This window comes from Neopelma chrysocephalum, unplaced genomic scaffold, assembly GCF_003984885.1.
Source record: "Neopelma chrysocephalum unplaced genomic scaffold, ASM398488v2 Primary Assembly neopelma1_209, whole genome shotgun sequence".
Taxonomy (NCBI): Eukaryota; Metazoa; Chordata; class Aves; order Passeriformes; family Pipridae; genus Neopelma; species Neopelma chrysocephalum.
The window spans coordinates 1215840-1239278 of NW_020897871.1; the positions used below are offsets into that span (position 1 = coordinate 1215840).

At 38.5% G+C, this 23439-nt stretch overlaps 1 protein-coding gene across 11 annotated transcripts in view; it reads left to right on the forward strand.

Annotated features, from left to right (window-relative positions):
• Positions 1 to 127: 127 nt before the first annotated feature.
• The window catches only part of TAMM41 (TAM41 mitochondrial translocator assembly and maintenance homolog), a 28425-nt gene continuing 5113 nt past the window's right edge, over positions 128 to 23439 (forward strand). Inside the window, exons 1-10 of one of the 11 annotated variants that reach the window (XM_027703143.1) lie at positions 132 to 348; positions 1633 to 1812; positions 2674 to 2766; positions 5590 to 5740; positions 8001 to 8146; positions 10295 to 10460; positions 12598 to 12660; positions 18950 to 19168; positions 19545 to 21750; positions 22121 to 22271. In XM_027703143.1, the coding sequence (XP_027558944.1) occupies positions 211 to 348; positions 1633 to 1812; positions 2674 to 2766; positions 5590 to 5740; positions 8001 to 8146; positions 10295 to 10460; positions 12598 to 12660; positions 18950 to 18963 (951 nt within the window). In that variant the 5' untranslated portion in view covers positions 132 to 210 and the 3' untranslated portion in view covers positions 18964 to 19168; positions 19545 to 21750; positions 22121 to 22271. Of the gene's footprint in view, positions 349 to 1632; positions 1813 to 2673; positions 2767 to 5589; positions 5741 to 8000; positions 8147 to 10294; positions 10461 to 12597; positions 12661 to 18949; positions 19169 to 19544; positions 21751 to 22099; positions 22272 to 23439 lie in introns of those variants that run through there. The other 10 variants (XM_027703135.1, XM_027703136.1, XM_027703142.1 and 7 more) reach the window with 10 other exon arrangements.

Consider the following 23439-nt stretch of genomic DNA (forward strand, 5'->3'; position numbering starts at 1 on the left):
GGCCGTGTCTCTGTCGGGAGCCCTGCCCGTGTCTCTGTCGGGAGCCCAGGCCGTGTCCCCCTCAGCGCCGCCTTGGCCGTGCCAGCCTGTGCGCGGGGCCGAGCCCGCCATGCCCCCGCCGGGCTGCAGAGGGCGCTGTGGGCGCAGCCCCTGCCCGGCCGCGGCCTCTCTTCCCGCCGCGGCGGGTCCTGCGGGCCAGGCGCCGCGGTCATGGCGCTGCCGGTGCTTTCGAGCTCGGCCGTGAAGTTCCGGCGGGTCCTGGCACACTTCCCTCAGGAGCTCAGCCTGGCCTTCGCCTACGGCTCGGGGGTGTTCCGGCAGGCGGGGGCCGCGGCCGAGCACGGCGAGGTGAGCGCTCGGGCCCCGCGGCCTTGTGCTGGGCGTTCCGGGCACCGCATTACCTGGAGCCACCTCCAGCCCTGCGGCTGCGGCTTGTGTACGGGAAGAGGCGAAGATCCCAGTCCCTTACGGGGACCGTGTCCGGTCCGTGCCCCGGGCTGCCTGGGAGGGCCCGGGGTGGTCCCGGCAGTGGGTTTGTCATTGTGAGGAGCTCGGGGTCCCCTTCAGTCCTGTGTGTGTACACTGTGTGTCAGGTTATTTACTGCTGTTTTTAAAGAGAATTACAGTGCTGCTATGCACCGTATGAGGGCAATTGAAAATATATTGCCACACTGAAGTTGCAGTCGCGGGGCTTCCACATCGCTTGGGGGTCAACTGCTTGGAAATAATGTTTCTTTTTATTTATTTCTTATGTTCGAGCTTTTAAAAATTGGTAATCAGCAGTATTGCTCGTTATTGGCTTCACTTACTAAGCACTCTCCACAGATGTGACTTTAAATGTATCTCGTTTTCTTTAAACGGGGATAATAAGAATTTCAGAGCTCTAACAGCATCTCATTGTCACACAAAAGAATAGGAAGAAAGGTAGCTAACAGATTATCTTTTTAGTGGTATTAATGGGTTAGCTGAGATGATGCCCACAATTAATAAGCCACAGAGAGGCAATCCTAGTGAATTAGAAGCGACATCACTCCAGATAGTGGTGTGTTGCAGGTATGAGTTCTGAGCTGTTGTGCTGTCTGTGTGCAGGCAGTGTGTGCACTGGTTTCTCCAGAAGAGCAGTACACACTCTGCACACTAGAAATCTTTGGAGTTTGGATTGTTTTGTTGTCAAAAGCAAAGGAATATGCTAGAAATGCACTTGTTGCCAGCTCTTGGGTGCCTTTATCTGCCCACATCCCCCAGTTCATGGCCTTGCAAATTGCCAAAAGTCCTGTTCATTAGCAGTGCCAGCTGTTCCACTGAGCTGTGAATTAAGGTGGTGGAGATCTTACACTTGCTCTTCTGTTTTGGAGGGTTGAAATTCGGTCACGACCGGCACAGGAAAATTTTGAGTAGTCTTTGCTAAACGGACAAGAAAACACAACTTTATCTGAATCTTTAAACTGTATCTGACTTTAATACTTGTGTTTTAGGCCTTATTCTTATATTTTTCTTGTGAAAAATTATTAGCTGGAAGTTTGATACTACATATATCTTAGATTATTATGATTATGTATATCTTAGGTTATTATGATTAACATTGGCTGCTTCTTGATGTATAACCCTCAACACTCTGCTCCTCATCCACAGAACAATATGCTGGATTTTGTATTTGCTGTTGATGATTCTGTGACCTGGCATATGATGAACTTGTTAAAGAACAGGAGTCATTATTCCTTCCTAAAATTTTTTGGGCCAAAACAGATAACTAGTATGCAGAGCTACGGAGCAGGAATTTACTACAACACTTTAGTGCCATGTAATGGTAGGGTAAGTATGAGTAGTCTTTGTACAAGTACAAATTAAGTAAAATATTTTTCTGTGTGAAGTATTGAAATGATTAGCTTAAAGCAAATTTCAGAAGCCAATCTTGTAGTTTGTAGCTGTAGATTAACTCATGGTATCTTCAATATTTCTGTCTCAAAACTGCTTCACAAACAGCATTTTAATTAAAAAGCAAACAGAGCAGCTGCTCTTGCACCTTAATAGCGTGAGCAATGTTTGGAACTTAGAGCTAAAGCACTTTGGAAACTGTATTTATATTCATTATTAGGCGCTGTCTGCCAGCTTTGGTGGTGGTACAGTGTATTCTGGGAAAACAGGCCCTTAACTTCAGCAGTGGACCACATAGTAATAGCAAAGTGGATTCTTACTGTTTGTTTGGCATAAAATGCAAACTGCAACATAGCAAGTTGGAACTGACACCTGTGTTCTTTGGTGTTGACAGTCCTGACCTGTGAGGCTTGGGTGTAATTGATAATTCTAGGTAAGTGGTCCAGCAAGTTGTAGATCTCTGACAAACTATTTCTTGAGTATTTTCAATATCATAAAGGATACTGTGGATTAATCAAAATATTGTAACATTTGGCTGGAGACTTTATTGCAGCATTGAGTCTAGAAAAGATCTTAGAGTTCCAGGCATTCCATTTTTTCCCAGAAGTTTGCATGTAAGTAGGAAATTTTTCTTTTACCTCCTGTGTTAATTAAAACATGAAAATGTTTTACAGTTTTTTATTGGAGGTGTGTGTTCTTTAGAATGAATGACAGTTATGTCAGGAAGTAGTAAGTTTCATGTAGTGAAAAAGGTATAGGTATGTTTTCTCAAAAGCTTTTATTTTGCTTTTTTCCCAGATGATAAAATATGGTGTAATTAGCACTGATACCCTGATTGATGATTTATTTCACTGGAAAACCCTCTATGTCGCTGGGCGCCTACAAAAGCCGGTAACTGTTCACCTGTTCAGTTTTCTGTCTCGAAATGCAGGAAATTACAGGGCTGGAAAATGATCAGTTGTAGTTTTAACTTTATCTGTTAAGGATATATCGGTACTGAACAAATAATGTGCCCTGATTCAGAGGTGTAGCCCTGGAGGGATAATCTCTCAGAAAGGAAGTGAAATGTAGTCCTTAATGACATTCTGTGTGATGTGGAAAACCCGCAAAGGTAAGTATGTTGATAAAAGCTTTCTGCCTGTAGTAAATCTTGGGTAACTGGACTATATTAATGCAAAGTCCCTTTAATGTTAAATGTATTCTGTGCCTTTCATAACAGACTATAGGGGTCAACAAAATTTAATGCGGTTAAATAATGGAAATCTTTAAAGATGAAAGCTGCTTTGCTGTGCAGTTACTGTCTAGTGCATTGTATTGTTAAAGTATTTATAATTGAATGAACTATGGGTTAAACACGTGTGTTTTTCTCCTCCGTGTTTGTGTCATAAAAAATAGGAGGTGTTTGCTTTCCCTGAGTGCTCTATTCGGTGTGGTTTCAGCAGATGGCAGCAGGGCTGAGGAAAAATTTGTTAAGACAGGAGGGTGAGAAGGAGAGGAGAACTCTTCAGGTCTTAGAACAGAAGTTAATTATGCTTTTAACTAAAAATTTGGAGTGAAAGTTTGAATGTATTGTCTCAGCACTATTGGCTTCTCTCTATCTCCAGAGACGTATTGTAGCATGATACAGATCAGAGCAGCTGTAATCTCTGTAAAGAGTGAAACTTAATACATTGAGAAAAATAACTGAAGGAAGAATCCTGAATGTCACATTAACAATGAATAGTGAATAGCTATTTTCAGTGTAACTGCATTTGCTGCTACTTTGATTTGTGATATGGTACAGTGAATAGATCCAGTTAAAAGTTCTCTGTACTGTGAAAAAGCCTTCCTTAACTTTGGTGCTCTTTCAGATTTACTCCAAGAATCAACATCCATCCCTTTTGTACCAGGGTGATAACTATTGCATTCTGACTTCCTGGGAGATTTTTAGCTCTCTGAACTGTTTAAAATTTGTCCATAAATTAATTTTATCACCACTGCAGTGTTTCCAGTCATGCAGTTTTTGAAGCCTAGCATATTGTTTTCCTTGGAAAAAATTCCTGTGGTCTTCCATAAGGAGGAATAAGATCTCCTTGGAGTTTCACATTTTAAAAGGCTGTAACTGTGGTCTTCTTAAAACAGGTCCATAACATGGTGCTATTTCCAGGGCTATCCTAAGGTATTAGCACCTATATGAGTGCTTGTGGTGCCACAGACTTCTCTCTTCTGTCTTTCCTTAGAGATTCCCTGTAGCAGCAAGTTATGAACACACATTTATTAGTTCATCCCCATGACCAGCACGTCTTAGTTATTGAAACTACTTAAGCAAGTCTGTTGTGCATTCAGTAACCTTCTCCTGTGGCTTTCAAGGAAATAAATAAATAGTGCAGAATGATTAAAACAAGTAACCTCTGTACTGTTGCATTCACCATCATATCAAAATCAGATATTATTCCAGTTTTATGCCTCTTAAAGATTTTGCCATAACTAAATAGTATGTTCTGAATATCAGCAATGTCAGCCATGACATTACTTTGGCTGTGTCCTTTCTATAATAAGAATTGTGTGTAGCAGATATGTCTGATTTTCATACTTTATTGAATCTAGGTTTGGTTTTGGGTTTTTTCCCCCCTTGATTAACAGAGTATTTATACATTTATATATATTGAAAGGGTCCCTTAGCTGTTTCAGGTTATATGTGGGGGCAGAATTTCAGGTAATACTGCAACTCATTTGTGTGTGAATGGGCTTTTGGGGAGAAAGAACAAATGGGATACCTTTGTTCATAACTGCCTGTGCGTTTGCATTTTAAGGTATTGTAGGGTAAACAAATATTAAAAGATCTGCCTTTTATAAGCAAGACACTTGAAAAAGACAGCAACTGACAACAAGCAGGGATTCATGGAGAGTTGTTTCTGGAAGAGTGTAGTTATAGAGCCATCTTGTAAACCAGGAGGATTTCATCTGTCTGATATTCTGTAATGGTGTGTTTCTATATTCCGTTCTTACAAAAGATCTGCTTTTTATTCCAGTATATTTCCGTATCCTGGGTGACTGGTTTCTTTAGTTGGTCTTGAACAGTTTAAGTGTTTCCTAAAAACAAATACTTTATGTGGCACATAGAAGCGTTAAAGTGATCTGTTCTTCATGTATATGTGAAGATTCCATTGAGTTCACATTCTTCTCATGCAAAGTGCAAAAATAAAACCTTGTTTCTTCTAGGAGGACAACTAATGTCTGAGAAGCATTTGATAGGGGAGTCCTCTATTAAAAAAAAAGAATGAAGATGAATATGAAAACTTACCTCTTTGGTGTTCTGTTCTCTTTCAGTGAGACAGTGGTCTTTTTTCTTATTGCATAATCACATATGAAGTATTTCTGTTGATGCATTCATATTTATTGTTTTGATCAGTCTTAAATTTATGAATATGAAAAGGTGAATAGCTCTTCAGAGATTGGCTAATGGCTGTAACATATGGCAGTTCCAAACCTGTTTGTAAAAACAACCTTTTTTAGCAGACTGTTAATTCTTAAAAAGATGTTCCTCTTTCTCACACGGTGTAAACAAAAGGGGAAACTAGTCCTTATTATACCATACTAATTATACCATACTAATAAGATCTAATCTTAAATAAATTTCTTATTTATTTTTCATGCTGAATTGAGTAACATTTCTAGTTCCATCTTCAGCAGCACTTTCCTGAAGTCTTGCTTCCAATGGCTCTGCTTTTTCAGGTGAAAATACTGACACAGAATGAGAATAGCAAGCTGCAAGCTGCTCTTGTTAGCAACCTGAAGAGTGCAGTCACAGCAGCCTTTCTCATGTTACCAGAAAGTTTCTCTGAAGAAGACCTCTATATGCAGATTGCAGGACTCTCCTACTCTGGTTAGTATGTGGTGTCTGAAGTCACCAAGGAGAAAAGCTGTAGTTGGAGCTCTTGTACCACAGTTGGAAGTCTCATGTGTAGTAAGTCATTTGCCCTCTTGCTTTGGGCCCACACTGCTGCATGCTCCAAAAATTGTATCTGAATGCTGTGTTACATAACAGCTCCAAATGACTAATTGGGCTTATTCTTAGGAAATAGGTGGAGGTACCTAAACAAAGCTTCTTATACCTGCTTGATTTATGAACAGCTAACTATGAGTGACTGAATATGATGAAATAATGTGGGTTTTTTTCTGTTTGTATGGACTGTATTTTGGTTTAGTATTTCAAAACCTTGGAAAAAAATTTCTTTCCGCTCTCAGTGTAATGTTGAATCATCTTATAGTCTGACTCATACCTTGTCATCTCTTACTTTTTGAGTGTGATGTGTTTAAGGTTCTTATTTAGTTAACTGAAGGATCCAGATTATGATTCTTCAATGTATATTTAACATTCACTCCTGGTTAGTATTTGTTGACTTTTTTTATTTGCTAAGAGAATTTCCTCCTTTCTTTAGTTAGGAAATGGGTATAGAAAACAATTGAGGAAACTGCTGCAAATGACTCTTCAATGTAAGATTCAGTTGTTACAATTTAATTCAGCGTTGCTTTTTAAATGTTGATATCCTTATTGAAATCACTATGAACAAGTTTGATTCCTTTATGCAGCACTTCCTTTGCTTGTGTAGAAATGCAAGTTTGGCTTTAAAAAATCACAGGTGGGCAGGTGGGGGTTATAAGCTGCAGCTTGGCTGTACTGAGGAGTTTTACTGTTCTTTATGTAATACTTCCCTGGGCAGTTTAGATTGCAGCTTTTTCAGCTTTTCCATAGTAGTTTTTTTTTGGAATTGTTGCCTGTTTTAAAGTGACAATAAGAGGGTGTTGACAGTGGGATTGCCAGCCAAGGCTGTTTGCTGCAGGGCTGCAGACCTGTCCACCTGAAACCTGCCCAGCAATGGCATTACATTCTTGGTGGGCACTGGTGACCGAGATACTTTTTTCTAGAGTTTTTGAAACAGTGCAATTAAACAGAAACATGGGAGATCAGTTACCATGCTATAAGATGTTGAAATTGGCTCTACTGTGTGAACAAAGCTAAAGCAGTAAGATTCCCAGTTGGGAATGTTCAAGGAAAAGGCTGTTGATTATATGTTCGTGGATATTTTATTTTGCTGCCATTTTGTTAAGTCTTTCAGAGGGTATACTAGTAGACAAAATTGATTTTATGTGTTACTCTAATTAATCTCCTTGCAGACTGCTGAAAAGAGTTGTTCGTACTTGAATTTAGAAAATGATTATCCTTTATTTTCTTATGCATTTTTTGAGAGCAGTGAGTCAGTACCATTTGTATGCAAAGTGTTTTGTGGCTTGGCATAAATTGAAATAAACTAAGTAAGGCTAGTGAGTTGCCATCTTTCAGTAACATTTATCTCCTGAATGTGGGAAGTGGGAAAATGAATTGATTCAGGATTTTGTTTGTTGATACATGCTGCACTGAGCCTCTAACTCCTGGTTAGAAACCCAGGAAGTTACCAGGCTAGTACCTAACTGAGGTAGTTATTACATACTAGCTGTCTTTTCACTTATTCTCTCTGAAACTTTTCAGTCATGTATCAGAAGAGAAAGTGTAAAGGTCAGTGATGTAACAGTGGTGTTAAAAGCAGTTGATTTTTGAGACTAATAACAAAACACATGGCTAAGAGGAAAAGATAATACAGTAATCTTACCATGACTGCCATTAGGTGAACTTCAGGTACTGCCCTTGAAGTGCAGAGACAATGCAAATTATTTTCTCTCAATACTGGAAAATTAAGCTTATTTGTTTGTAGATACAAAGTATTAGAACTGGTCAGTTTGTTTAGTAGTCTTTTGAAATGTACCTGTCGTTGCAAAGAATGTAACTGCTACTGCCACTTGACAGCTGGACTTATTTTGTTGTCCATAAGTGAAAATGTGGACATATGGGCTGATGATATTACAGCATATCAGAGGCCACATAACAATATTTGACTCTAAGCACGTATTTTCTGTGCTTGAAGATATTTGAATAGCTTTTTGACTACTAGAAGGTGAACCTTATTGTGAATTATATAGGCATTGGTAGAATTGAAGAATAAAGCTTTAGATGACAGCTTTTTACTATATTGATTTCTGTTATATTCTCCTTCTCTGAGTTTTTGGGTTTTTCCTAATGAATTAACTGCGTCTCTTTTCTTGACTAGGTGATTTCAGAATGATAATAGGAGAAGACAGATTGAAAGTGCAGAACATAGTGAAACCCAACATTCCCCATTTTCAGAAGCTTTACAGTAACATATTACAGGACTGCCCTCAAGTGGTATATAAGCACCATCTGGGAAGGCTAGAGGCAAGTGTTCTTCAAAACATTTTTAAAACAAACAGGTGGAAGTGCTTTATCACATTGACAGAAGGCAGGAATTATGCCGTGCACTGAGGGCAGTTGTAGTCACTGTACTCGCTATTTGTTATGTTTTTGTTGTTTAGTTAATTCTGCAACCAGAAGATTTGCCTTAAATACCAGTCTCTGCATATGTAGTAACTACTGCTCATTTTCTTTGAGTATGGGCACAGAACCAGAGCCCTAGCAAAGGAACAAGAGAAGATCGTTGTAAAACACGTGTTCTAATGACTACCACATGGACACAACAGTCTAGGCAGTGATGAATGAACATATGGTTTATGTTAAAAAGATTAGGTTGTAACTCAGAGGTGCAACTTTCCACAATCAAAAACTGCATCTCACAAAAAAACTCATCAAGTGTTAGTTGTGAAGATCAGCTGACTAAACCCAAGTGAAATTCTGGCATTATCTTTAAATACCCATCCTAAACCATTTTTATCCTTATTTGGGAAATCCAAAATGACGAGTATCTTGAATTCGATCTTTCTGATATAACATTGGAATTAGGAGAGAGATACCACACAGTCAGGGGTCCAGTAGCAATTTTCCTCTTGTAGTTTGCATGTCCATGAGTGAATATTCAAGTGTGATATAAACTTCAACATGAAGTTACAAATAGCACGGGTTGTCTCATGGACTCTTGTCCTCAAGTCACCGTGGTAATTATCTCCCAAATGCCTCCTTTTAGGATGTGTCTTTGTTAGAAACTGATATAAGTACAGTTTTAAGCAGACTTGAATGCAGTAAAAAATTGTGCTGCAGCACTTTGGGGTACAGCATAGGCAGATCTGTCTTACGCTGCAGCTGTCTCCATGTTTTCTTATCAGTGTGCTCTTCAACAGTTTAGTGGAAGAAATATTTAAATTAATTTTGAAAAGGATCAGTAATGCTTTCTTCAAGAAAAAGGCTAGTTACAATAATACTTCCTGTTGTTTTACCTTTAAAAAAATCCTGATAGCATACTGCAAATATGCTGTTGGATAATAAATCTGTCCATAATTCCACAATTGTCATCAAGGCTGTTGATTAAATACCATTATTTCACTGTTGATTTGAAGCAAGGTGCTTTAATATTCTATTGCTCACACCTTGGTGTGATTATTGGCAGTTATTACCCAGACTGAGGTGAATGTCTGCTCTCAGGAGTGCAGTTTAATGCAGAATAGAACCCCGTTCTCCAAGTATATGTCTTCAGAGTTACAGAGAAAATTCTTTCTTAAAAGATTCCTCAAAACCAATTGAAGACAGACACTAGTTCTCACAGTTTTGGTTCAGGCGTGGATTCCTCCCACATAATGTTCAGAGCCTGCTCATCGTCGGCTGCCTCTGTAGTGATTCATCTGGAGATCATTTTCTCCACACTGACAAAAGGGAGTGTATAGGGGAACTAGACTCCTGTCTGATGTCTCCATGAAGTGTCTGAGTTGTTGTGTGGGAGGAATTGAGCTCTTCATATTTTCCTCCAGTTTTGGAGAGATCTGCTCCATCATGCATTTTTCAGTGTTTGTGCTTACACTCTGTATAAATATGTACAAGCTTGTATGTTTGTATTGTTGCATTCAAAAAAGGGTCCTTGAATTTCTGATTTAGATTGGAAAATGTGGAATGAATGTTTTCTTCAAATTTTCCAAACCAGATGTGGTTTGAGTTTAAAGCAGAGAAAATGGTTTTCAAACTAAACTTGAAATGTGTGTGTCTACAGTTTGATTATATTCAGGCAGAAGAAACTGAGCTAAGTGGTCTTTTGGGAACCTTTTTTTAATTGTAGTGTACTTATGTTTCCAAAGGAAATTGGATATAACAGAAAAGATACAGTTTCAATGAAAAGTTACTTGCAGAGACAGGAAGATCACGTGTGTTTTTAATTAAAATTAACATCTTTGCACTGAGTTATACTTCAGGTTCAGAACTGAGATAGCTGCATTTCCCCGTGCTTGGGAAGTTTTCATTACAAATGTCCATTACTTGTACTAGTGACATAGACTGGGTTCTGAGAGAGATTTCTCAGAGGTCAAAGAGAGCCAGAAGAATTTTCAGACTTCTTAAGAAAGAGAACTGAATGGTTTTTTCTGTCTTATTTTCTATAACATTCAGATTGATAAAAGTCCAGAAGGTCAATTTGCACAACTAATGGCTTTGCCAAAGACTCTGCAACAAAAGATAACTTCTCTAGTAAACCCTCCTGGAAAAAACAGAGATGTGGAAGAAATTTTACTGCAAGTTGCTCATGACCCTGACTGTGGATTTGTGGTGCATCAAGGTAGGCCTAACCAGTGTCTGTAATCTCTTTTAAGATGTGATAGAGATACAAATCTGTTGTATATGTTTTTCTATTTCAGAAGGATGGTTTAAAGAGAAGGGTGAAAAACCCAAGAGATTTAATCACGAGATACCTTCTTAAAAACATGGGTTCAGACTTCTTTGATTGCAAACAGGTTATCTGAAAAACTAGCAAATAGCATTCCTAGTGATATAGGAAGATATGTTTTGGTTTGGGTCCTGGAAGAGACAGTCTTTAGGGATTAGTGTGGCCTGCTTAGACTGTCTGACTCTGGAGTGCTTACACCTTTAGGCATAACTTCATTGAAATACTGAGCTATGTATCCTACCAGTCACACATTGCAAGAATAAGCTAATTTTCTGTCTTGCTGACATTACCCTTCCCAATCATGTTGGTTAGTCCAGACATGTGAGCTCTGGCAGAGAACTCAAGCTTTAAGGAAAAAGATTGAGGTGTGTCTCATCATCACAGCTGCTCTGAGGCAAGATTATGTCATTTGAGCAAGTTAAAGCTAATGCTGCAGACATCAATGTTTTTATATGCTGAAGAAAAAGGAAAATGTTTAGTGCTTGAAGAACTTGACAAATTTTTAGTTCCAGTTAGCAAATTTTGCAAGCTCCTTGAGCACAGCAAAAGTTCCCTATGTGCCTGGGGGCCACTAGACACTCTCCAACTGCTGAGGGAGCTTTTAGACTGTTTTCTGTTTGGTGAAATAAAGCTCCTGAGACTTGCAGTTCTCCACTGACAGTATAGGATGAATTGCATCTGGACATCGAGGTGTCCAGCTTTTTCATGACAGTCTATGGCACCTTCTGTGGTGGGCTGCACCAGTAACAGGATAAAAGCTGAATCCGGGAGCAGTGTTGTGAGCTGCATGTGATTTTAGAGCTCCAAGTTATCCACCCTGAGCTCATCATCCTTGTGGTTGTGTTTATGTAGGGTCTTGCAGGCATGGCTGTGGCTGTGCACAGTGGTGCAGCAGTTCAGTATCAAAACACTGAGTAGATCTGGTCTTCTCAGGCCAAGCAGTTTAAACTCTTAGGAGAACAAATCAAAACCCCTCTTTCACTTTTGTGGCCAAAAGATTTTCCTAATTCATCACTCTGAGTGAAGGCCAGGACAAGCCATTTGGGAATCCTACAAGACAAAGCTGATTACTCAATGTGAATTGCATTATCCCTAGATATTTTGCTAGATCAATATGATTTCTTCCTTTCCCCTCCCTACCCCTCAAATTATTTTCAGTGGAACATTGTATCCCTCTTACTTATTAATGGATTACACTAAACTTTGTTCTTAATTATGGAAGTAGCTTTGAAAGAAGGATTTAAAAATATTTGAAATTATATCCTAGGTGGTTAATGCAGGATAATATCTTTCAGTTTGGAAGCCTAACTCTGAGACTACTGCATTCCTACATTTTTTTAAAAGTATTTAGTAACGTGCAGTACTTTTTTACATATCAGTATGCTTTTATGTGTTCGAACAAACATAACAATACTTCTGAAAAAAAAGTTTTAAAGTTTTATATACTTTTCCATTAATACCTAAGAACCACGGGACAATGAGAACTGAATGTGGCACAGTGCAAAGTGGTAAATGAGCCTTATCTTTAAAAGCTGATAATTTAGAAAAGCCAGACAAGCTCTGCACAATAGTGACATCTCTACTTGATCAGAGAAGTGCAAAATCCCAATTTTATATTGAAGTAATCATGAAGTATAATTTGTTCTGCTCTAGAATGTTGATATACCAGCACTTAGATGAAACAACTCTGAATCCTTTGTGACTAATTATCTTAGTAGAGATATCGTGGGACCTCTAAATACATTTATTTGATCAATTCCTACCGATTGTTGTCTGTTTTAATATTGATTTGGTTTGTTTTTTTTCTGTATGTTATATAAAAAATAAAATAGCTTAGAGAATATTTTCAATTAATATGACAAAGCAGAGCAGAAACAAAACATTCTCAGCATAAGTGTATGTTTTACTTTCAGGCTGGCTCGATCTTATAACTGGAACAATATTTGATTTGTGTATGTTGGAGGGTAAAAAAAAAAATCCGCACAAAACTGCTAAGATGGGTAACATCTGTGTGCTTTTCTCTCTGCAGGCATTTCAGGAATTGTGAGATCTTCCAGTATAGTGCAGAGTGCTAAAACCATACTGACAGCTGGTAAGAATGTGGGTGATTTTCATCAACATAGGTCTTTTAATTTCACAAAGGAAAAATTACAGGGCCCCAAGACTATCTTGTTACAGGAGTTTATTCTTTAAACTTTTAGTGCATTTAATTGAAAGCCCCTGGAAGATAAAAGTAATATTTAAAGCAGAAGATTTATTGTAACTGTTGCAAAATTGTAAAATGCTAAAAGGAACTGGAGTCCGTGGAACTTGTAAACAAATAAACAAACCCCCCAACAACCCAAAAGTAAGATAAAAACCAACTTCTGAGTTCAGTTTAATTTTCTATGCAGGCCAGATCTGGCTGATATGCACTAGTTCTGCACTTTTTGCATTAAAAAGGCTTCATTCTTTCTTGAAGTTGCTTAAATAATTTCCTGAACTCATTCATACCTATTCCTAGTTCTTCCACAAAAGCAATTATGTACAAATGATGCCAGTACTGGTTTTAAAAGCGACTCTAGAGGTTCCTACTGAGCAATCCTTATCCAGACTTCTCCAGTGGCTGTTCCCCTCCATTACTGTTGGTGACTCCATGTTACACCTCCTACCCCTTGTAAAGAAACACAGGTTTCAGTGTTCAGGACCATTACAGGTCTGCTGAGTAAAATAAACAGGAACACTTTTACTTTTTATATGTGTCTGTTAATAGTTTAGTTCTATTAAATGGAAGAAGTCTGACAAAACTATTGCCTAACTTTTAGTAGCTGGAGGAGACAGAACTCCATCTAAGTAAAGCAATTTTGTTATATATCAATTAAGCACATGGCAGATGTTAGTTTCTAATGTAAGGTTTCCAACCAAATAGGTACATTTTTCTTCTAGGGTTTGTTGTCAAAATTACCTGCTAGTGGTCAAGAATTCTGGTATTATAACATGCCTTTTTTAGAGATGTCAACTTGCATCCTATCTGTTTCTAAATCCATGGAGTGTAGATTTTTTTAGTGAAATAATTGTAGGGGAGGGGTCAAGGACAGTGTTATCCTATTGAATCCAGTGCTTGGGAAAGTTATCCTGACTGCCCAGTAGGGCAAAGCTGTTTGTGTGAACTTAAACAGCAGGGATAGAGATAGTTGAGCTTTCTAGGTTATTTATGCTCTCCTTCTGTCTGTTCTGATGGACAGAAAATCACCTCTGGGAGTTGTTAGCTCCTTTTGCGTGTCATGCAGTAAATCACTTACAGCCTGTGTTGGTACTGGGACTTTTGTGGGGTCCTAATGCATCTTCTAGTAGGACTTGTGATTCTTACCATGTTTTCTGCTTGTGCACCTGAAACTAGTTATTTGGGAAATGCCTTTACTTTCCTTTGTCTTAACTGCTTTTTGCTTTATATACAGTGGCTTTTTTTCCCCTTTAAAACAAACTCGAGTTGTCTCCTAATCAGCCAGTTACATAGAATAACACTCATATTTAAAAACATGTATTTTCTACTAGTGGTTTTAGTGTTGAAAACATATTTTTGTGGTTTGATTCAGGTAAAGCAAAGCAATTTGGATCCTTTGCCTCAAGCACGAGCCAAATTTGAGCAAGGAGGCCCTAGGGGAGTTGATTTTTCTTACTTTTAGCATAATTTAGTTCTTTTTTTTTAAACATAGTTACACTCTTCTGCCAGAATCTGACCAAAACCATTTGCAACAGAATTCAGGATTGATGGATTTTTCAGATGTGAGGTTTGTATGATCTTAAGTGATTTTCCCTGGAATTGAGGAGGAATGGTGTCCATGGGTTTAGGAGTTAGTTAGTAAAAGCTTTTTGCTTGTGGGGTTTTTTTTGTTGCTCTTTCTTTTTTTAAATATTTCTATCCAAACACTTATGATTATGTTAAATCTTGCTGTATCTTCTCATGAAGATTTTCTCTCAAGTACAGTTTCTTAATTTAAAAGTGCATTCCTAGAGGCAGCAGTACTGCTGCTGCCGTGGCTGTGCCAGTCCTTGGGGCTCTTCATGTTCCTGCAGACACAGAATGTGCACAACACAGTGTGGCTCCTACATTGGAGTAGTTGCTTGACTCATGCAAGGAATGTGTCTTACAGGGAAGTGTGGAGCTTTAAATTCAATCCCTAAGGATGCCATATTTCTTTCTTCATTCTTTGTCCAAATCTTGTCTAATATTCTGTTCCCCTAAGACCTATTTTCATGCTTTCTAGTGGAGACTTTAGGAAAAGTATATGGCTCTGACCTTCTGCAATGCTTAGGTCAAGAATAGTAGCTTAAAATAAGAGAATTATTAAAGAGATTCATGAAATCTGTGGCTTCATTAAATAAACTCTGACTTTTTTTTTTTTGTTGCTGTTTCTAGTATCTGTACAAATAGTTTGTTTGAGGAAGAATTAGTTTTCACTACCTGGCCGTCGTTCTTTTTGGAATGTAAGGGAAGGCAGAATATCTTTTCCTTAGCTGATTGTTTTACCTTAACAACAAAAAAAGTGAAATGCCTACTCTGGTCCATAGCATGGCTGTCCAATGTACAGCATATTTCTAAATTGAATGCTAAATGTTAAATCAGCAATAGTTGTGCTGAGGTGGCATGCTGGGTATTAACATTATTGGCAAGGAGCACAAGCAAAATAAAGGATTTCAACCCATTTAAGAGAACTTTTTTCATCTTTCTCTGCCAATGTGGTTTTGAAGTTGAGCTCTAGCTCTGTGTTTTTGTTTGTTGTTAAATGCCCTATTTAGTTTTTGAAAATGTGCCTGTGCATTTCTTCGAGTCTGTGGTGAGGTTGCCTCTCTGTTTCTCATTAGAGATGGCACCATGGTTTAATTTCTTTTCCCATGTAGCCAGAGTTTGCATGGTCTTTGGGAACTAACTTTGCAGCTCTTATATTTAGCTCCTCTGAAGGAGATGTTGATACTTATTTAGCTTGGATTTCTCCTTTATATTTCACTCGAGGAATGCCGCAAGCCTTGAAAATTTTTCTATAAATACAATACTATGAATTAAATCATCAGTTGAAGCATTTGTTCAAGATACTTTTAAGTTAACACAAATGCTCTGAATAACATTTGTTTTCTTAGAATTGAGATATTAGTATACTAATCCTTGTGTATTCAAGGATTCTTTTAGACTTGAAGGATCAGCTTTACATGTAAAATACTCTGTAGAGTTCAGATAACTGATGTCTTCATCAACTGCCTGAGCAGATACTGCATTGCCACCAACTTCCCTGGGAATATGTGTACAAAGTTTGCATATGTCTGTGCATGACACACTATCAATATGTAACTATTTGCCTCCACATGACAGCTCTTCAGCTGTACATACATCAGTCTTTCTTTTTAAAAGGAAGTAACGAATACTACAGCCAGGCATATCTACCAGGAAACTTTGGGGGAATTAAGCCAAATTGCTGTCTTACAACACTAACGCTTCCAAAAAACTCAATGCGGATTGTTAAGTAAAACCAGATACAACTTGTGTTTACACTGAGATGCTGTGGTCTTGGTCCCATGTGCATTAGGCCTTTGTTCTATATCCTATAGTGGAAAAATTTGAAGGGGAGGTGGAACCACCAAGTCATAGATTCATAGCTGAAGTAAGAAAGACATTTTTATGTGGGTCAACTGCTTCAGATTCTGAGACTGAGCCATAATTACAACCATTAACTTTTACTACAGATGTGACTCATCACCCTGAGGGCTGCTTTAAGAAACCAGCTGTATGTATAAACCTGCATTTTCCTTTGCAGGCTGATGTGGTGGGGCAGAAATGTAAGCATCTCATTCCATAAGCCTCTGGTGGGTGGAGTTCAGTGGAGTGCTCCCTGCAGGGGGAAAATAGGAAAGAGAAAAATCTCTTTCTCTTGAGCTGCTTCAGGAGGCAGGGTAAGTTGGCAGGCTGGTAGAACAAGCTGACTTGCAGGCTGCAGTGCCAGCACAGTTAATTCCAGTCCTGCAGGGCTGAATCAGCTGCGTTACTGTTGGTCTGCCACGTTATCCTGTGCTTCCACAAGTACTCTGACTTCACTGGAATGGCACAACAGCATCGATCCTGTCAGAGCAATTCCCCTATTGGAGGGACTGGATCCTGCATGTATGGTACCTAGGAGACTGGACAGTCATTTTCAAAGCCACAGTTTTAACTTTGGAGATTGGAATCACTTCTTTCATTTATGTGCTATGCCCGAGCTCAGCCTAGCCTTGTTCTGCAACTGGAATTCTTACCCTGTGTGCAATTCCAATGTGGATGTGTGAGTCGCCTCAGAATTTACATGATTATTCACTTGTTATTTGAGGTGCTGCAAAGAAAAGCCTGTCATGACTTCAGTAGTGTGCTCACTTTTACAAAAACCTATTAATTCTAGAAAAGTTAGAGCATACATATGAGATACAGCGGGTTTGTAAGTTCAAAATAAAGGTATGGATTATTTCTTACGAAAGATAAAGCTGAGCTTATTGAAATTGCAGTTAGAGGCATGAGAAGTGTAAAACTGATTCTATACAGCGTATTTATCATAGGATTTTTACCCTGTCACATTCCTTCAGAAACAGAGCATGCACCTTTCCTTGTTACTGCATACTCGTTTGACTTCTTGCTACTCTAGACTGTCAATACTGAATGTATCTTTTCACTTGAAATATTTTATCTTCATTTGATTGCTTTCTAAGGTCTTTTTCAAATTAAAAATGATCATACCCTCTTCTCCTCCCTCTCTCCAAAAAAGACCAGTGCAGTAGATGGCTAAATCTGTGGTGCTTGTTCCAGAATATCTTTTCTTGAACTCTGGTCTTTCCTACTGTGTGGCTTATGGCTAAATTGCTTCTATGTGTTTTTAGTCAGTCTTGTGAGACGTTCAATTAGATAAACATAAGAAAGATTGTAGTAAGTATAACGTACCATACTTTTGATCTCTGCATTTAAGTGTCAAAATTAAAGCTTCTTGTGCAGCATTAAAAGCTTGCCTTTTCGGTTTTGAATTTGTAAGGGTGTGATTGAACTGTGTTGTAAGCTGAAAAGTCACTGTGTCTTATGTTGGTTTTTTTGTTTGTTTGTTTTGGGGAGTATTTAAAAAAAAAAAGCTGAAATATGGAAAAATAAGTAGCTCCACTTGCTAGGATCTCAGGACCCCACTGAAATGCCAAAAGTAACAGTATTTTGGTTTTAAGTTTACAAATACTAGGTGACTAAACTCAGCAAAAGGCTGTGTCTTTTGTTTATTCTCTGTCTGTAAGAGAGGGCTCATCTCTGGTAGAATTTAAGTGTTTAACTCTAAGGGTGCACTTCACAAATTGTGTGGGAGTCATCCTCAGTCCCTTCTTATCTAAAACTCCTAAATGCTTGGAGGCAACAACTGCTGCTGTATCTTTATGAAAACTGAGACATTCCTGCCTTCATTGTAGGCCCAGTGTGATGGTGTGGTATTTACCAGAGTTCACTCCTTGTGGGCAGGAGAGTGCTAGAGTATGGCAGCTATTCTGGCTTCATATGAGGTTTGTTATTAACAAGTGATTGGTCCAGACAACATCCCTGTGACACTTTTCACACTGAGGTCCATGGTACACCTCTGATATTGGCAGTGTCTCCAAAGTATAGCTGCTTGTCATAATCTCATTATTTTTGCTGCTTTCAGTTCAGCTGGGTATGTGCCTTACCTGGTGTTCCAGACCCATCATTTCAGTATCATCTCCTAAGCATACAGATCGAGCAGTTTTATTCTCTGACAGATGTACCATTCTGTCAGTTATGAAATTGTACCTGCCCTTAGTTGGCATGAGGCAATAACAAAATATTCAAGGAAGTTATAGTGTACTTTACAACTTGTTGAAACCAGAACAGATTTGCACCTTAGCAGTCAGCAACCCAGTTCCTATGACAAACCCAGATCTCTGTTTTCACTTGTAATTCACGAGCCTTTGCATAGCAGTGCCTGGGCTGCTGATGGTCTGCAGGGTTTGATTAAACACATAGTTGAGGTGGCATCAGCGTGATGCTTCTCAGTTCTAGCTGTAGAATTGGTCTCCAACAAGGCAGGCAGGTGCCCAATGTATGGCGCTAAGCACGGCTGTCTAAAAGCTGCTTGGCACCAGGAATTGGCCCAGGACGGGGTGGAAGTGTAGAGCTTGTTGTCTACCAGTCACGTGGACTTTGCTTGTCGTGCTTGAGCAGAATGTTCTTTTGTCCTGGTTCAGCCCTCTCACTCCTTCCCCTTTATCCCTTCAGTAAAATTTTGGCTGCATAGCTTTGGGCATAGTTTGAGGTTCTTCATCTAATCTCCAGAATCTGGGAATTGGGCTCCCGTCTCAAGAGCCAAACTGCTTTGACAACTAGATTCTTCTCACAGGCATGGGCAGCTAAGTAACCTGCATGGCTAACGAGCAGCCTGGAATTCTCCAAGCACTCCTGCTTAGGTGTCCTGCTGCACGGTGGAATCTGGCAGGTTGCTGGTGTCCATTACCAGCCAGAGTGGAATCCTACTCAGCTGGACATACCTTGCAGTAGATGAGAAAGGGCTTGAAAAAGCACAATGTATTAGTTTGGTGAGGATCTGCAGTACACACAGGTGGGTTAAAAGTATGGATGTAGCATTTAGAAACAGTGATGTGAAGAAGTTTCCCTCTGTGCCAGTTAATTGTTTTAGCAGGAATCTCTACGTTTGCTATCCTTCGGTTATTGTCTGTACAATGCGCTTGTATACAACATTGTCAGGCCTTCAGAATGAACCTGTTTACTGTACATGCTTTGATACTATTAAAAGGGTTTTTTTGTGTCATTATCTACTGTGTTATGAAGGTTATTTGCATATCTGCCTGGTGGATTAGATTGTCATTCCTCCATGGAAATACTTCACTTGGTGTAGTAAAAACTATTATCTGAGTCAGCCTTCCTAAATGTTTATATTTTTCATTTTGTCATTTCTTTTTTTCCTTTTTTTTTAGGGGCAAAGAAATCTGTAACTTACAGTATGAAGAAATTATATAAAATGACAAAGGGATGGTTAAGGAAGACATCTTGAGTCTTGACGTAGTATGTATGGGTAAATAAATGGTACTTTTTCTCTAAATATTTTGCAGATGCCACTTTGCATACTTGAGAAGATTACAATGCATTTAAGAAGTCTGTTCTAATGATTTACGTGCCCAATTTTATGAATGAAATAGGAACGTTTTAATGGGAGAAGGTTTGCTGATAATAGGGCAAAGGAATTCTACTCTGTAAATACTGAACTGTATTTTCTTATATACTAGAGCTTAGGTTTTCAGAAACCCCTAGTAAAAAGAATTGATTGTAGATATGAATGAAAACCCAAAACCACTCATTTTCTATGTATTGCTAGCTTTATTTTCCAAAATACCCTGAGGCTCTTTCAAAATAATCAAGTTCTTTCAGGGACTTATAGAACTGGAGAGCCCACTGAATTTTATGTAGATATGAAACTGTCCTTTCACATTTCTGCATTGACAAGTTCATCCTTAGAATTCTTCTGAGGATCCTCACTGGATACTTCTGCAGGGCAGACCTTATGGAAAGGACATTTCTTCTCACGTGTGACGTTCTGAATCCAAAAAACTTCCACGGTGACTTTTGGTGTGGGACAGAGAAATGAGCAGCTTGTCAGGTGTCACGTTTCAATCCTTTTATAAAAATTCTTTTATGAGCCTGAGATGAAAACTGCCCAACTCATGGCTTAGCCTTGTCAGAAGAGCCAGAGTTGGAGGGAAAATCATAATTCCATGGACCTACTTGTGCAGACTTATGAAATATGTGTTGTTTGGCAAAAGATTCTATCAAAGCACTTTGGAGTTGGGAATATTATGAACAAAAGCACATATTGTTTGATTCTTTGATTTTATTTTTTTTCCCCTGAAAATACTGTCCACAAAGGTGAAACTTGTTTTCCCTTTAAAAATTAGCTAAACTAAAGAAAATTGGAGTTTTACATAATGTGTCAATCATGCCATTAAAGATTGGACATTTCTGGCAGTTTTCATGTGTGGTGCAATAAATTTGGAGGACCTTTTGTAAACAGAATATTTTTCGCACTCAGGTGGGTTTCCTACTTTAGGAAGTTTGTCTTATTAGAAATAAATTGAGACAAAATTTAATTTTGTTTGTGAAAATGTCAATGATAAAAATAATTTAATGGTAAAAAATGGAAATAAAATGTATCTTTCCTGATTAGCATGTATTTTTTTTTCTTGTGTATTATCTGATCAGTAGGGTTATCTCAAGCCACATTTAATTTAGTGATCTCACTTTAAATTATTGGAATGAAGTTGTCTGCTAATTGTTTCCAGGGAGCAGTTCAAAGCATGAATTTAAGAAAGACAACAGAAAATATATTATTGTATGTAATACGACTCATGCAGGCTTACTTTAATCATAGGACAACTTTAAAATATTGATTATTTTTAAATATTTGAGTTTGACATTTTGAACCAGAGTCAGGAAATAAATGTGTCCCCTTTTTAAAATTATTATCTTGAAAAATATTATTCCTGTGAAATAGTAAAGAAATTACTGTGAAAATTTCTAAGGCCATAGGTAGATTCCTAAAACCTTGCATTATCCATTGGTGATAGATCTAGAATGTGTGAGCCAAATCCCCTCAAATGTCCCTTTGCTGATATTAGAAGGCTCACGAGCTTTTATGGTGATGAAGAATGTTTGTATGTGTGGTATTAGCATTCTCTGTCCCCCCTTACTAATGGAAGAGGCCAAATTCCCCAATTTGAAAAGTTTACCATATAAGAAATGGAACCAGGGGCTTTAAGCCACTGCTTAAATAAACTTAACTTGGGTTTTGGCTGGATTTTTTTGTTTGCATGAAGAGGTTACTTTGTAGATAATCTAGAAGTCTTTTATACATAATACACCCTATCCACCTTAAAATTAACCTCATATGTAGTGAGGACTTACAGTAGCCATGCCATTTTTAACGTTTCAGCATAAGCTCTGGTAAAAGAAATCTGAAATCAGATGTTGACTTGCTTAGGTGTGCTCGGTGGGAAGCTCTTAAGAACACAGAATACTGATCCCAGTGCTAGAAACAGACCCCGACAGATACAAAGCTTTTGGACAAATGAACAGCCTGAGAAAAGATTCAGGATGGAGCCATGGCCTTCTGAATGAAATAGTTACCAGGTAAGAAGTGAGAACTGCCTGGTTTAGTCATCTAACGAGGTGACAGCTTTGATTAGTTGGTCCCAAATGAAATACTCTGTAGGGGAGCACTTGGGCACATGTGTAGCAGCATAGACAGAACACTGATTTTTTTATCTGGTGTTAGAAAATTTTTAGTAGGGTCCAAGGTAGTATCTGGGGAGGGAAGGAGGGAGGGAAGTCCTCATCTGTGAAAGTCTTAGAATACAAAAAAATTGGAAGACTGAAATTGACAGCACATAAATTATCCTTGTAGGAAACGGGACAATTTCAAACATATCCCTCTGCATAAGTAGTTAGCAAAAGTATTTATTGTATTTATCTTTTGTAGTTTTGTTCATTTTCTTTTAAGGCTGTGTGGGAAGGGGTCTAAGAGAGCCTTCGCTCCTTCCGAAGAAGAGGACGCCAACCACTGGTGAGGATTTGTCCTCGACAAATTCAGAGAGATCATTCCTAATGAACCTGTATTTTCTGTGTGAATTCTGTTCCTCTAGTCAACTTTTGGAAAATGAATACTGTAAGCAGAAAAACGGAGTTGGTTTTTTGTTTTTAAGAAGTGCCAGTTGCTGCATGCTGGACTGTTAGAAATCTATTCCATATACTGAATACATTACCGGATAATTAAGGCTAACATCTAAAATGTTATTGCAGATTTTGCCTCATTTATTTCCTCTTTGTGTCCGTAAATGAAAATGTAACTATTGCATTTCTGATTCCCATAATTCCCTCAAGTATGCAGGCTTTACTAGGCATTGCATAGAAATCTAGAGGCTGACAGAAAACAAAAGGACATCTGTGGTGCACAGATGGAGCTAAAAGTTTTCCATAGAATAAGCAATATGACCGAATTAAGAAAAAAAGAGGCAGTGGCAAAACTAGACACTTAGATTTTAATAAGCTCATTCCTTCCTCCTGTAATGGTGGAATGTAGTGAAGTTTTAAACATCATGAGGCATTCTGGGGAGTAATATTGAACAAAACCACCCTGACAAACCTGTGCACTCTTTTATTTTGTTTTCTTAACACAAAAAGGTGAGAGTGGGGCTTTTTAACCTGGTTAAATAACAGCACCACAGGATAGGAAACCACTGGATCATAAATTGTAACTGCTTCAAGCACTGGTTGAGAGGGATCATGTGTCATAAGATTGCTCAACATCTGGTTGAGAATTCCTATTAGCAGAGCATTTAATCACATGCTTGACTTAAAATGCATAGGTTAGCACTGTTGTTGAATAGGGATGTAATTCCTTTTTGAGATAATGGCAACATATAGCTTGGCCTTGAATCTACAGGAGTAAAAAAAATTGTACAAATCTGTGATGTAGAGAGTTGTACAGTACAGTTGGACATGGCTGCCCCCCTCCTGGGATACGGCTGCCACATAAGTAAAGGCTGGATTCTAACAGCTCATTCACTCTGGTGATTTTTATTTGTTACCTTGAAGTTGTGGCTGTTTTCCCTTCTGTTGAGAGAGGATGCCTTGGAGATATGTGTGCACCAGAACTTTAAATAGAGTATCTTATGGGGATATCTTGTATCCTGAGAGGCTCAGTGTTTCTCCTTCTCTGCAGTTCCACACTGTTGGTGAGTTTGGGGATAAGCAGCAGTTAAATCTGGAATTTTTTAATGATGAAATGCAGTTGTAACTCTAGGGAAGCATTTGAAAGAG